General features: G+C 45.1%; 1 protein-coding gene across 1 annotated transcript; it reads right to left on the reverse strand.

Moving 5' to 3' along the window:
• Positions 1 to 5,593: 5,593 nt before the first annotated feature.
• Positions 5,594 to 6,005, reverse strand: LOC144767791 (large ribosomal subunit protein eL42). Its single transcript, XM_078651171.1, has one exon. The coding sequence runs from the start codon at positions 5,972 to 5,974 to the stop codon at positions 5,654 to 5,656; it is 321 nt and encodes a 106-aa protein (XP_078507297.1). The 5' UTR covers positions 5,975 to 6,005; the 3' UTR covers positions 5,594 to 5,653.
• Between the last annotated feature and the right edge of the window lie 8,857 nt (positions 6,006 to 14,862).

Consider the following 14,862-nt stretch of genomic DNA (forward strand, 5'->3'; position numbering starts at 1 on the left):
TGTTAACCAGAACAGGGTCAGGAATAGGGGGATCGATACAGAACCTATAGGAATACATCACAGAGTCTCGGCGGCCATCACTAAGTCAGGCGGCTGAGCCAATGAAAGTGGGAAACAAATGAGGAGGCCATTATGAGGTCAGGAAAAGCGAGATTTCGATCGCGAAATCTCGGCGGCCATTTTAAATGGGACATTGGAGAAACAGGCCATAAGAAACAGCGGGGCTGCCATTACAAGGCCAGGCGAAGAAGAAAATAAGTGAAACAACATGGAAAAAGAGACAATTAAAGAACACGAAGAGAAACAAAGGTAAACAGAGGTAGAAAGGGACTAAAGATCCCCACAACAAAACAACAAAGAAGAAAAACAAGGGGCAAAAGAAGATAAAAGAGAAGAAAATAAGTACAAACACAATTAAGGTGCCAGAGAAAAAGATAAAGGATAAAGAAAAAGGAGCACAACATAGCATACCAAAAGAAACAGAGACTCAAGAAATGATCAAAGGAAAGAACAGAGCAGCCACTTCAAAGCCAAGCAAAGGGCAAAGAAGAAGAAGAACATAAGACAAGGTGAATTAAGGAGAACGCGAGCAAGAAGAAAAGACAGGAAGAAAAAGAAGATAAAGAAGAAAAGAAAGATAAGCACGGAAAAGGTCTGAAAAGGGAGACAAAGGAAATAAATGTCTTGATTGAAGAATAAAGGATAAATAACGGGCAAAAGAGCGCACAAGTGGAAAAAAGAGCAATAAGAAAAAGAAAGAAGACAGTGCAATAAGAAAAGAGAAAAGAAAAGAATAATAAGTGAAATAAAAGAGAAAGAAAGAGAAAAAAGAAAAGAGTTAAGAAAGGAGCAAAAGAGAGTGAAAGAAAGAGAGTGGAGGAAGCCAGAGAAGGCTAAACAAAAGACAGAAAAGAGAAATAACAAAGAAAAGAGGGACAAAGAGGACTTAGAGAAGGAGAAAGAAGGAAAGAATATATACATATATAAGAAAGAAGAACAAGAGAGTGGAAGAAGCCAGAGAAGGCTAAATAAAAGACAGAAAAGAGACACAACAAAGAAAAGAAAAGAAAACAAAAGGAAAGAAAGCAGAACAACAAAGAGAAATAAAAGGACAAAGATTGCGCAAGGACAAAGAAAGAGCAAAAGAGAAGTTACAAGGCAATAAAGAAAAGACGAAAGAGGAGTAAAATAACGAGGAAAGAAGGGACCAAAGAAACAGGAAAGAGAAAAGGAGGACATAAAAGAAAAAGAGAGAAAAAGGAGACACAAAGACAACAAAAGAGACACAAGAGAAAAGGACAAGGAGAGCCTAGAAAAGGCTAAAAGAAAAGGAGAATAACAGAAGAAGAAGAAAAAAAGGGACACAAGAGAAAAGGACAAGGAGAGCCTAGAAAAGGCTAAAAGGAAAGGAGGATAACAGAAGAAGAAGAAGAAAAAAGGATACAAAAGAGACACAAGAGAAAAGGACAAGGAGAGCCTAGAAAAGGCTAAAAGAAAAGGAGAATAACAGAAGAAGAAGAAGAAGAAAAAAGGACACAAAAGGGACACAAGAGAAAAGGACAAGGAGAGCCTAGAAAAGGCTAAAAGAAAAGGAGAATAACAGAAGAAGAAGAAGAAAAAAGGACACAAAAGGGACACTAGAGAAAAGGACAAGGAGAGCCTAGAAAAGGCTAAAAGGACAAGGAGAGCCTAGAAAAAAAGGGGTAAAAAGGAGCAACGCGAAAAGACATACCGCAGGAGAAAGAGCAGCAAAAAGAAAGGACAAAGACATGCAATGAGCAGAGCGGACAAGCGCCACCAAGGAAATAAAGGAAAGAGGCACCGCAGGGCCAGGACCAAAGGTGTTGAGACCGCAATAATATAGATGATAAGACAACAAGTTCTCCAAAGAGTCACTGGCGGTGACGAAAGTGAAAGGATGGATGATAACGGCTGTCTACGACAAACAACGAATAACAAGAAAGAGATAGCATCTCAAGGACAAAGAAGGCAGAGAAAGAAGAAATGGCAGCGACATCTGCAGCCACATGGAAGGTAGAAGATAGAGGACAAGGAAGCGATGGAGACACTAGATTCACAAAGGGCATGCAGTAAACAACAGAGACTCATTGAAGAAATGTAGAATGACAAGTACTCTCTCTCTCTCTCTCTCTCTCTTTTCGTTCTTTCCCCTTCATCAATGTAACTGTGAATGAGGACTGTCAATGGTGGGCGACAGTGGTTATGATAAATGTGTCATGAACATTTGTTTGCAACAAGGGGGAGATGTCGTGTCCTGATAGGGTGGGCGACCGACAGTAAGGCGTTAGGACCCTGTGGGTCCTAAGGGAGAGTGACCAGGTCGTCACCGGACACCAGTTCCGGTGACGGGACAGGAAGAGGACAGACAATGACCAGGGCAGAGACGAGGACGGACGTACTGATGAGCAGCTGTACAACATGATAATAAAGGAAGTACCCGACTAACCTGTGTCCTGTACTTGGTGTGCCGCCCAGCGAATAGCTACAACACGACACAGGGCAGCCAAGTTTGGGGTTACACCCCTCCCAGGATGCTGGCTTTTCTTGCCAGAATCTGCACTAAATCCATTGGGAGAATGCACTTCAATACAGTTAATGCGTCCGACTCCACTCGGTTCTCTGAACAGTGAATTGGAGGGTCAGGACAGGTTAAGTCCTAGAATGAATGCATAAATACATCGCTGCGTGCATATACCTGCTAGTTTATCTTCCACTCATGTCTTTATATTTAGCTATTCCTGTTCTTGCTTTCAACCGACTCCACACCTCACACCATAATATTATTGCTGGCAGCTGCTAAGCATCTCCCCCATCTTAGTTTTTTAAAAACATTTTTATAGCCTAAAATCGACCCAAAGGTATTCGAGCACTTTACATGAGCACCAGTTACATTACTCAGTTACGTTATTTGCCCAGAATCACAGGCTGCTGTGCTGACACCGAGGCTCGAACCTGGTTCGAGCAGCCCTGGTCTTGAGCTTACCAGCCACGGCCGGCAGTGGGAGTACCTGCAGGATGGTGATGTGGGGAGGGGGAGGGGCAGGGTGGGGATAGTAATGGATGGATTACGGAGTTTTACAGGTAAGTAAACATTTAAATAAATGAGACAAATTTCGTTGCGCGCACTGCATCGCATTTGGGGTTGCAGTGCACTCAACGAAATTCGATGCATTTATTTAAATGTTTACTTACCTGTAAAACTCCGTAATCCATACATTACTACCCCCCATCCTGCCCCTCCCCCTCCCCACGTCACCGCCCTGCAGGTACACCCACTGCCGACCGCGGCTGGAGCTTACTCAACTTTACCTTTTTCTCTTATCCTTATTTTGCTTTCTCTAACCTTCTATTGTTGCTCCCTTTCTGTAACTCAAAGCTCCTATCCTCTCTAAGTTTAACTACACTCCCCAGCGTACATTATTTCACTGTTGTGTGCATTTCCCTGCTTGATATCTTCCTGCTCCTTTCTTTATTTTCCTGTGCTTGTCCTTACTTTAAAACACACCTCACACCATAATACCATAGCTGGCAAGTTCAAGTTCGGAGATTTGTATAGCGCACTACTCACCCAGAGGGTCTCAAGGCGCTTGAGGGAGGGGGGGGGTGCATTACTTATCGAATATCCAAGTTTTTAGTTGCTTTCTGAAGGAGAGGTGGTTCTGTGTAAGGCGGAGGTGGGTGGGGAGAGAATTCCAGGTTTTTGCCGCTAAGTAGGAGAAGGATCTACCCCCCATGGTGGATTTATGGATGCGCGGAATATCGGCGAGGGCTTGATTGGACGATCGTAGATGGCGGGTGGGGGTGTAGAAGGACAGTCGTGTGTTGAGGCATTCGGGTCCTAGTTTGTAAAGGGCTTTGTGTGCGTGGGTGAGGAGACGAAACGTTATTCTCTTGTTGACGGGAAGCCAGTGGAGGTCTTTCAGGTGATCGGAAATGTGAGCTTGGCGGGGGATGTCTAGGATGAGTCTGGCTGAGGCGTTTTGGATGCGTTGGAGTTTTTTCTGTAGTTTGGCTGTGGTTCCGGCGTAAAGGGTATTTCCGTAGTCCAGGCGGCTTGTGACCAGTGCGTGGGTGACCGTCTTTCTTGATTCGGTGGGAATCCAACGGAAGATTTTTTTGAGCATGCGTAGGATGTTGAAGCATGATGAAGAGATGGCGCTGACTTGTCTGGTCATCGAGAGGGAGGAGTCCAGTATGAAGCCCAGGTTACCTGCGTGATCCGTGGGTATGGGTGCGGTTCCCAGGGCCGGTGGCCACCATGAGTCGTCCCAGGCAGAGGGGGATGAACCAAGGATGAGGACTTCCGTCTTGTCCGAGTTTAGTTTTAAACGGCTGTTCTTCATCCACTCGGCTACTTCTTTCATTCCGGCGTGTAAGTTGGTTTTGGCGGTGTTTGGGTCTCTGGTGAGTGAAAGGATCAGCTGGGTGCCGTCTGCGTAGGAGATGATGTTGAGGTTATGTTGGCGCGCGATGGATGCGAGGGGACTCATGTATACGTTGAAGAGGGTGGGACTGAGTGATGAACCTTGTGGTACGCCGCAGATGACTTCGGTGGCCTCTGATTTGAAAGGGGGGAGGCGGACTCTATGTTCTTCCAGCGAGGAACGAGATGATCCAGTCTAATGCTTTTCCTTGTATACCGATGTTGTTGAGGCGTTGTATGAGGGTGCTATGACAGACTGTGTCAAAGGCTGCGGAGAGGTCAAGTAGGATGAGTTTCTCCGTTGTCCAGTAGAGTTCGAATGTCGTCTGTTGCTGCGATGAGGGCGGTCTCGGTGCTGTGTTTGGCTCGGAAGCCGAACTGAGATGGGTCGAGGGATTTGTTGGATTCAAGGAAGGCGGCGAGCTGATTGATGACGGCCTTCTCAATGACTTTGGCAGGAAAAGGGAGGAGCGAGATGGGGCGGTAGTTCTTAAGTTCAGTGGGGTCTGCTGTGGGTTTCTTCAGAAGGGCGCTGAGTTCGGCATGTTTCCAGCTTTCCGGGAAGGTGGCGGAGTTGAAGGAGCAGTTGATGACGTCGCGGAGATGGGGTGCGATAATGGAGTCTGCTTTGTTGAAAATGTGGTGGGGACATGGGTCGGTTGGCGATCCTGAGTGGATGGAGTTCATCAGGTGGATGGTGTCTTCAGTGGTGATTGGGTTCCAGGCGCCAAGGTTATTAGAGTGTGGTTTTGGTTCGGAGGTGGGTGGAGTGGATAGGTCTTCGGACTGGTTTTCGAAGCTGTTATGTATGTCGATGATTTTGTTGTAGAAGAATGATGAAAGAGAGTCGCAAAGGTGTTGGGAGGGAGTGATGTCGTTGTTGCGGGCGGTGGGGTTGGTAAATTCTTTGACGATGTTGAATAGTTCCTTGCTGTTTTGGGCGTTGTTATCAAGGCGATCCTTGAATGCTGATTTCTTGGTGGATCGGATCAGCTGGTGGTGTTTGCGGGTGGCGTTCTTGAAGGTGGCCAGGTTGTCCGTGGTTGGGTTTTTTCTCCAGGCTTTCTCGAGGGTACGGCAGAGCTTCTTGGATTTCTTAAGGTCATCGTTGAACCAGGGGGCTTTTTTACTATCTTGTTTGATTTGTTTTTCTTTTCTTTTTTTTTTTTTTTTTAAGTTATTTTATTGCACAGAGAACAAAGACGGAACTTAAAACTGGATAACTTGGCCCTTTCTCTTCTTGTCTCCGCCCAATTCAAAGTGTTTACATCTTTTGATGGCCAGCATCCTCTTGGACCTGCAGTTCGACTCAACGCACTCCAATCTCAATACAATCTTTTTCGTGGTCTTAGCCTTCTTACGGAAAATGGGCTTCGTTTGACCACCATAACCGCTCTGCTTACGATCGTATCGTCTCTTTCCCTGGGCATAGAGTGAATCCTTTCCCTTCTTGTACTGAGTTACTTTGTGGGGCTGATGCTTCCCGCACTTCTTGCAGTAAGTCCTGCGAGTTTTCGGGACGTTCACCATCTTGCCAGCATCAGGTGCTAGTTCGTCGGCGCTGTGGGTGATCCATTGTGTGAGGTTGGTGGCTGCTTGGTTTGGGTCCGATGATATGGCAGGAGGGTTTTGGTGAAGCGAAGTGAAGAGGTGGTCGGTGGTAACTTTGTTCCAGTTTCTTCGGGGAATAGGGTGTGGGGGGTTGAGGGTCATGTTTTTTTTGTAGTTGAAGTGAACGCAGCTGTGGTCCGTCCAATGGAGAGCTGTGGTGTGATCGAAGGAGATGTGCTTGCTGGAGGTGAAGATTGGGTCGAGCGTGTGTCCAGCATAGTGGGTGGGGGTATTGACAAGTTGTTCGAGTCCGAGGTTGGCCAGGTTGTCCAGGAGGGTGGTGGTGTTACTGTCGTTTGTCTTTTCCAGGTGGAAGTTGAGGTCTCCCAGTAGAATGTAGTCCTCGGAGGGGAGGGCGTGTGGGCTGATGAAGTCAGTGATGTCTTCGTTAAATTGTGAGCGGGGTCCTGTTGGCCTGTAGATGAGGGTGCCTCCGAGTGTGGTCTTGGGGTCGGTGTGGATCTGGAAGTGAAGGTGTTCGGCGGCTGCGAGGTTATCGTCGGTACTGGTCGTGATGCGGATGGTGTTCTTATGGACAATGGCGATTCCTCCTCCTGTTTGGTTGGTGCGGTCCTTTCGGATGATTTTGTAGCCGTCCGGGATGGCTATGGTGATGTCGGGCACTGATGAGGCGTTCATCCAGGTTTCTGTAAGGAAGGCGACGTCCGGCGATGTAGTGTCGAGTAGGTTCCAGAGTTCGATGGAGTGTCTGTGGACCGAGCGGGTGTTGAGCAGGAAGCACTTTAGGTGGTTAGTGTCGGAGCTCTGTTTGGAGATTGTGGATTTGGTGTGGGTCTTGGTGCAGTCTAACTTGCAGGAGTGGCAGGCGAAGGGTCCATGAGTAAGTCCTGGGGCAGCTTGGTAGCAGTCTTGGAGACGGCCGGGGTTGAGTGCTGAGAGGGTTGCGGCGTCATATGTTATGCGGGTGGAATGGGAATCGCGAAGGCCAGGGGGACTGGTGCTGGGCGCGGTCCAGGCGCGGACGGGCGTAGACGGGCCCACCCCTGGCGCGCCCTTGGCGCGCATGTGGCGCGACCGCTGCGCGTGAACGCTGCGCGCAAATGCATCTGTCATATGTGGATAGTGGAGGGGGGAGGGGCGAGGGAGGAGCACCTGGGAGGCGGGAGCGGGTCGGAGAGCCGGGCAGGGAGGTACAACAACAAACAACAAGCGCACTATCGCAGTATAGCGCTATTATACAAATATAATGAGCAGTCAGGCACTATTAATTTCGTGAGCAATGCGAGCTAGCAAGTATTAATCTGGCAGTCTGGCGCTACGATACCAATCAGCAGGGAGCTGGGAGCAGCGTGAGGAGCGACCGCTTCTGATCAGATCAGGACGGTCACAGAGCTACCACGGGAGAGCGGAGCCTGCAGTATCAGTGGGAGGGAGGAGCAGCTGGGAGGCGGGAGCGGGGTGGAGAGCCGGGCAGGGAGGTACAACAACAAACAACAAAATGGATGGCTGCGAGCCAAAAGCGAAAGAGGATTGGGGCACAAACTTTAAAACGCGATCAAATTGGCAATGGCACCGGCACAATCAGTCACAGGAGATATAGTTAGGCAAAGGCAGCACAGCACAGTACAATGATCAGCAGCTGTTATATTCTTGGTAACTGTATAGATCATACTAAATACAACTTTGACACAATGGACACTTACAGTGATGGCTGGGATATGCAAAAGGATACAATTGCATAACTAGTGACCCACCTTCTTCTAGGCATGTGCTGATTCACAGCCCCATCCCTCGTCTCCAGCAACTCTGTTGCATGAGCCATTGCATATTGAAAGATCACACTGGAAAAGAGATATACATGCTGTGTAGACTGGCTTCTGGTGTCCATTGCATCTGACGTCACACAAGCCTTCCAAGTGTTCACCATAATGCCGCCCAGAAAGAAAAAAGCAAGTGGCAGAGGCAAGCATGTATTCCTGAATCATACTGCATGACCCAGAATGTAGTAATAGTGTAGCTATTCAATCCCTGGCGGAACAGCAACCAGGATAAAGTGCTGCATGACTAAACACTTATAAGGTCCCAAAGGCGAGGCATATTGGCTATGCCAATGCTTGTTGGGATTTTGTGTAAATCCGTTCGGTAGTTTAAGAGATATTTAGGTTTTAAAAAGTTATAGATATCTGAGAGCACAAAATCTAACGTTAATTTGATTGGCTGTCAACACTCCAACTAGGAAGTGTTAGCTGCCATCTTGAGACCAATATACATGATGGCACGCCATTGAAATGCAGTGTAGCGAATGGCAGGTTTTGAGGGTCACAAAAAGGAGAACGTATAAAGGGCAATAACAGATTTTAGTTACAATATAAATCATTTGTTGATGGTACCATATTCATTTTAGGAATTGTGGTGTGTTCCAAGGTGATTTTACCTTGTGGAAAAACCTTCTGCAGAGATTTCAAGAATCCCATTTGAGAGAAAACTGATTTCCCCTTAGAGGTTATGGAAGATGTCCCAAAAGCTAAAATGAGAGCATGATGTAAATGCACATTATCTATCTCAGCCATATGAAAATGAAGTCTGACCGTTTATTCCCTGGAGTTCTACTGCAGCCTCCCAGAGTGTTCTAAAGAACAACTAGAGCGCAAACAGGTTTACTTATGACAACATTATGGCACACCTGAAGCCATGTTGATTGAATCAGACTGGTAAAACCTAAAACATTTAATTTAGAACTAAATAAAATGAGGGTGGTCAGTTTGTCATAGAAATCAGTTAGTGCTGTAGGAAGAAAAATTAGGACACATTTTAAGTGAGTCCTCCAATATCTTCCTCACCTATTTCATTAAAACATTCTGAAATGCAGACCGAAACATGCACTTTCAACACCAGCAGAACACTGCTAGTCAACTCCCTGGTGATGAGAAGTTTTACTACAGTGTTCTAGTGAGCAACTAGAGTGCTAACATTCTGAATGTATGCCAAATGTGTGACACATATGAACGCCCTCTTTATGGAATCAAAGTAGAAAACTGAAAGCATTTTCTACGGAGGATACTGAGGTAAATGTGGAAATTAGGGATCTTCAAAACATATAAGTCTCCCAAGGTGGCCCCCGGAGAAAACAAATCCTGAATATAGCACACACATCACCTAAATGTAGCCCAATGACAGAATTGTGCAAAACGCTTAATTATTTTGCTTTTTTGCAGTTTTATGTAGCACAGACTTGACCCGGAGGTATAGGAGTGCTTTACATGAGCATCAGTTATATTGCACAAGGAAACATTCATTTTGGTTTTAGGCATGGGGAGATGAAGTGATTTGCCCAGAATCACAGGAATTCGAGCTGACGCCGAAACTCAAACCCGGTTCTCCAGTTACAAAGTCTGCAGTTTTGGCAGTAACGCCTCATCCACTACCTTAAGTTTAACATATAATCAAGTGATCAACTGGATAAAAAAAACGAAGATAGCAAATTATTAAAATGTGCTTTGTTGCTAGTTGAGAAGTTAGAAAATGTAATTTTAGCTGTTTAGAGTACAAACTATAATTTTTATCGGACTAAGACCTTCTAATTAAAAACAATACAGAGGCAACAAGTTGACCATGATGTGCAGGCAGTGGCAGCACAACGGACCATGGAGGGCAGGGAAAAGCGGGGCAGGGGCAACAAACCAGAGGCTGTGGCAATATAAACGACCCTTGGGGCAGAAGGGAGAGGCAGTAGCAGTACAACCATACAAGCCAACAGCCCAGATTCAGGCAGAAGACTCCTGATGTTTTTAAGCCCAAAATGTTTTTATTTTATTTGTCTCTTGCCTAAAATGTCCTCTCTATCAATGTAAATCAATGGGGAAAAATCAATTCTCCACGTTTTTTCTAAAACCTGCCTATTACTGAGTTCGAAATGTTGGCAGGTTTGGTACATTGGATCACGGAGGGCAGGAGGAATGGGGTAGGGACAAAGACTCTAATGAGAGAGGGCAGGAGAGAGATGGGCAGGGGCACCAAACTGACCTTACAAGGCAGGTGTCGGGGGGGGGGGGGTTGCAGCAACACAATACATCACATAGGGCAAGCAGGGTGGCAGTGCAGCAAACGGACCATGGAAAGCAAAGGTGAGGGAACTAACCCTGGGCGTAGTACTACGCTACGCTCGCGCTACTATGCACTACGCGAATTGCACGTAGCACAGTGCAAAAACGTTTAGTGTTGCGGGTGTTTTTTGCTTGCTCGTGGTCCTCAACGTCAAGTTGACGACCGCGAGCAAAATCAACATCCCGGCGAGACTTTTTCCTCATTCGATATCAGCAACATCAAGTTGTCGATCGCGAGCGTGGAAAATAAACCTCCCGGCGACATTCTCAACGCGGAGAGGTCAGGTTTCTCATTGCAAGTGGTCGTGTATGCTCGTGACCGCTCGCGATGAGAAACTACCAGTCCGTGCTGAGAAAGCTGCCGCTCGAGTACAAATCTACTTGAGCGACAGAAAACAACCACTTGCACTGTGCAAGATGCCTTTTGCAATGATTGCACAGTGCGGACAAGCATCCGGCACTGTGCAATCAGTGCGAACAGCATTTTCCCTACCGCACTACGCGATTTGCTTAGCGTGCGTAAGGAGGAGGACAATAATGCTGCATAGAATTGGGGAACGGAGGCAGCAAGAGTGGGCAGGGGCATTGAGGTAAATGGAAGGCAGTGACAGCACATCGTTCCATGTACGGCAGGAGGGAGGGACTCGTGCATGGACTCGGACAACAGAGTGTAGGGTGGATGTTGATGGGGCAGCAAGCTAAATGCAAAGAAAAATCCCCAGCACACGATAGTAATGTCACAAAATTATCAGAGTGCCAAGTGTGAGCACAAATTTAACGCAGAATAGTGAGTTCTTGTTCTTCTCTGTTATTCCTTGGGTCTTCCAACAGTCGACACGTGTTTCGTCGATTACATGGGAAATCATCCCGCGACTTTATCAAGGCTGTACAGAAACAAATGAGATACATGATGTGTCACCTAATACACTTGTTAAGTGTGCACAATATTTCTACATTCATCCTGTGATAGGTGACAAGGAAATCTCTGTGTGTCTACTCAAATATGCACAAGGTTTGTGAAACAAGATGCTTCCAGGAAATGTTCGCTTGTAGAAAGGATACAAATTTACATCCGAAAGACCAAATGTAAGGATGGAATGAAAAACGTAAAACGCGTGTGAGGAAAAAATAAATGATAGATCTAAGTGTCACTATTCGAAAGGGCAGTGAACATTTCTGAAAGGAAAACTTGAGAAAAGTGAGTATCGATCTTGTGAAGAGATAGTGAGTGATAGCCGAAAGGAAGTGCTAGTGTCCAGTACAATATAGCCCCAATTACAGTAGCGAGAGAGCTATATAAATACCTCTCGTCTCTGTATGTTTCTCCCTGTTAGGAAAACGCAACAAAACCACCCATTAGTGGGTACAAATACTCATTAGTCACATCGTGACTACAGTTCGCCAATGTAAATGATGTTAATCACCTACGTTTTTTGTGGTGATAATTAGCCCACACTGGCTGGCAGTAATATTGCCACATATTCGTCAAGGGGCTGCAGTCTTACGTTCTGCTTTGGGCACCCCAAGTATTGGTGCTACCGAAATACTAGTGTGCAATCCATAACTACATACGTGACTTCCTAGGTCATGTGTCTGATGTTTAAAGACACAATTAGCCCATGTTACCTCAAAGGTAAAACCACCTTATTATCCGTTTTGCGCCAGACGTGTCAAGTGCTACATGAACGCACATTAATCACGTAAAAAACATCAAGGCATACTATGAAACTTTGTATAATTTTGATGTATATGATGATTCGCATACGTGTAACATCACCCTTCTTGTCTAGTATTCCCCAACACCCTCGAACTTATCATATCTTTTTCAAAGCACTCCAAGCAAGAGCTCTATGCTCTTTAGCTGGCTGAAAGGCCCTCCCCTGGTAATTTTTATGATTTTATTTTGTTGGCTGAAAAATTTTAAAGACACAGACCGGTTTTCTTTTCAATGCCTCAGTTTTTCTTTTACATTTTTCAGCCACGCTAAATGCAATCATAAAAACAATGCCCAGAGAAAGACTCGCAGACATGTTGATTTTATTTTTTATTAAAAACGTTATCATGCATTTTTATAATAATCATTAACACTTGAATTGTACAAATTATAAAAATATATATTTGGTTAAAAATATTGCTAATTTTCGGAGAAGCATGAAGATGTGCTTCATATATACAGATATGCTCACCCCTTGATAAAGCCAATAGGGACATGTTTATGTTTTGGTTTTAAAGGCTGTGCTTGGCGTAAGGGTTTCTGCTGCAGGCCCTGCGGCCAACCCCATGCAGTACAAGGCCTGGGGTTGGCTGCATGTGTGGGGGTATCTAAAGTAAATGTAACCTATGCTCTGAGGTAACTGCAGCGCCTTCCCCCACCATGTACTGCTAATTACCCCATACATTACGTCAGTTAGGACATGTTCTATGGCATCATTGATAATATCACTGCAACCTGATTCTGGGCAAATCACTCAATCTCCCAGTGAGGGGAAACACAGACACACAGCTTATCACTTCACATGTACTTAAGAGAGGCATGGTTTTTACTTTGTTCAGTCCCTGTATACAAGAGATATGCTCCCCTGTTAGAAATGTTAGATGTGTTGGTCTGTCCGAGTATGTAGAGAAAAAACAAGCTAAATATCATTTTTTTCCTAATATAGTGCTACTCATCCCAAGGCAGGGTGTCGGAGAACTTTACATCGCATGTAAATATAATACATTGAAAATAAATCATACAGAGGCAGCCAACGCATATAAACAGTGGCGGGGCAGTAGGGGGGGAGGTTCAGGGGGGGGGGGCTGTGCGGGGTGGAATAATAAAAAAATAACATAAAACTTACCTGATGCTGCTTCGGCCGCCTCGTGCCTCGGAGATCCTCTGCTTCCTGGTCCCAGCAGCCCCTGGAACAGCATCAGAGACTCCCTGCCCAATCCCAGCACTGCTCTAATGTTGCATGAGAGGAGCGCGGGGATATTGCCTGTCCTGTCTATTCCCTGACCCCTCAAGTTGAAAGATTAATACACACACCTATTGAGTCCACAGGAACCTTTTTTCTTTGTTACTACTGGCATAAAGTTTGAGCGACTATGATCTTGGATCTTCAAAGATAGCAAATCAAACAGATAATAAGACTAACCTTTTTCGTATATTGTTCGATGTCCTCATGAAAGCCATATTACGGAGTGACTTACTCCCAAGCTTTGCTTCAGAAATGTTGTCAGCTGACCTAGTCTCATGAGCCAAACTGCTAAGATTGCCGCAGTTCCTTTATATAGCAATTTACATTTATCTGATACTGGGATTATCAAAGAGTGAAGATGGAGTAGAGGCTTACTATAACAAGCAAACTCTTACATGTGCTGTTGTTCTATTAAAATCCACCATGTAATTTAGAAAGGTCTTCTCCATGAAAGTCACCACTGAAGGAAGGCACACTTCTAACCAACTTTTTCATTTTGGAGTAGAGTGAAAAAGATGAAACACGTGTCATGTACAGTTCATTGCTAATGTAATAATGTCCTTTCTATTAGACCAAAAGATTATAACCCCCTCAATCAATGGAACTTTCGGAAATGCCTCTAGTTGGTGAGTGTTGGGAGGGCCGGATGGAGGAAAGAGAACTCTATTTTGGCTCACTCTGGATGGCCTCTTTCTGTTCATCTCTGTCTCATACTGTGCCAATGTGGTTCCTAATTTATTTTAGTGCTAAAGATGACATCTCGATAAATATAGGAAGTAGCATTACTGAACTCGGTGCTATTTAAAACCCAACTTTACCCTGTCCACTTCCTAGAGAAGGTCATGCCCCTGGTCTTCTATGAAAGAGCAAAAACGTTTTATGATTAATGTTTCCACCATGAACAGCAACTTTTGTCCTAAACTTGGATTGGATGCCGGAAGTACCTGGTTTTCGCACTTGCTAGGCCAGTCCTTCCAGACCACCCCTAGTAGGTGAGATGGCATCTATTGAATCTTAGAAATGCAAAGACTATAAAAGAGGGGTGATGATACACTACTTTTCCTACCATTAGCAGTTCCTATTTTTGGCAGGTGACCACAACCACTTGGGAGTTTAACCTTGATCCTCTTGGAGGTATGCAACTCAATAACCAAAGTCAACCCTATTAGCTATCATCTCCTACTAACTTTGTTCCATAGGGACAACCTGTCCACCCAGTCTAATGGTGCGCTGTAATCATCACAAAAATACCACTCTATTTCACAAGTTGAATTATCTTTCTAGTGCGCTTTTTTCCTCTGAAGCAGCGACCTCTGCACAAGTACTTGATAATACAGATCTCCTGTTTGATAACTTGTTAGCCCATTTATTGTTTACCAAATAATTATAAAACACTTTAGACATGGCTGGTATGAAGAGATTCCAATTCATCAAGATCTATAAACAAATACAATCCCATTATTATCTCTCTCCTACCTGCGAGTCTTTCCTCTTAATCCCGCCAACATCTAGAGTCACCGAAAGCTTTGTGAGCCATCTGATGGTGAACTTTAGATGCACAAGAAGACAATCCTACAAAGTGTCATCTACATGACTTATCAGAGGTCTAAGACCAGCCAATGAATCCATCCCAACAAACCACTGGCGCTGTGCTTTATAGTTTCATTTATCATGGATCAAGGCTTCACTCTCTTGCCTCCCTCAACAGATGATGTAGACACATGGTGATGGTCCCGCGTTTTAAACTGGTCAGAGCTGGTGGTCGCTCTTTCCGTGTGCTAGC

The sequence above is a fragment of the Lissotriton helveticus genome, chromosome 7, assembly GCF_964261635.1.
Source record: "Lissotriton helveticus chromosome 7, aLisHel1.1, whole genome shotgun sequence".
Classification (NCBI taxonomy): Eukaryota; Metazoa; Chordata; class Amphibia; order Caudata; family Salamandridae; genus Lissotriton; species Lissotriton helveticus.

Excerpts from the sequence above, each read along its gene's own strand:
- LOC144767791 (XM_078651171.1), bottom strand. The coding sequence starts at position 5,974 with ATGGTGAACGTCCCGAAAACTCGCAGGACTTACTGCAAGAAGTGCGGG.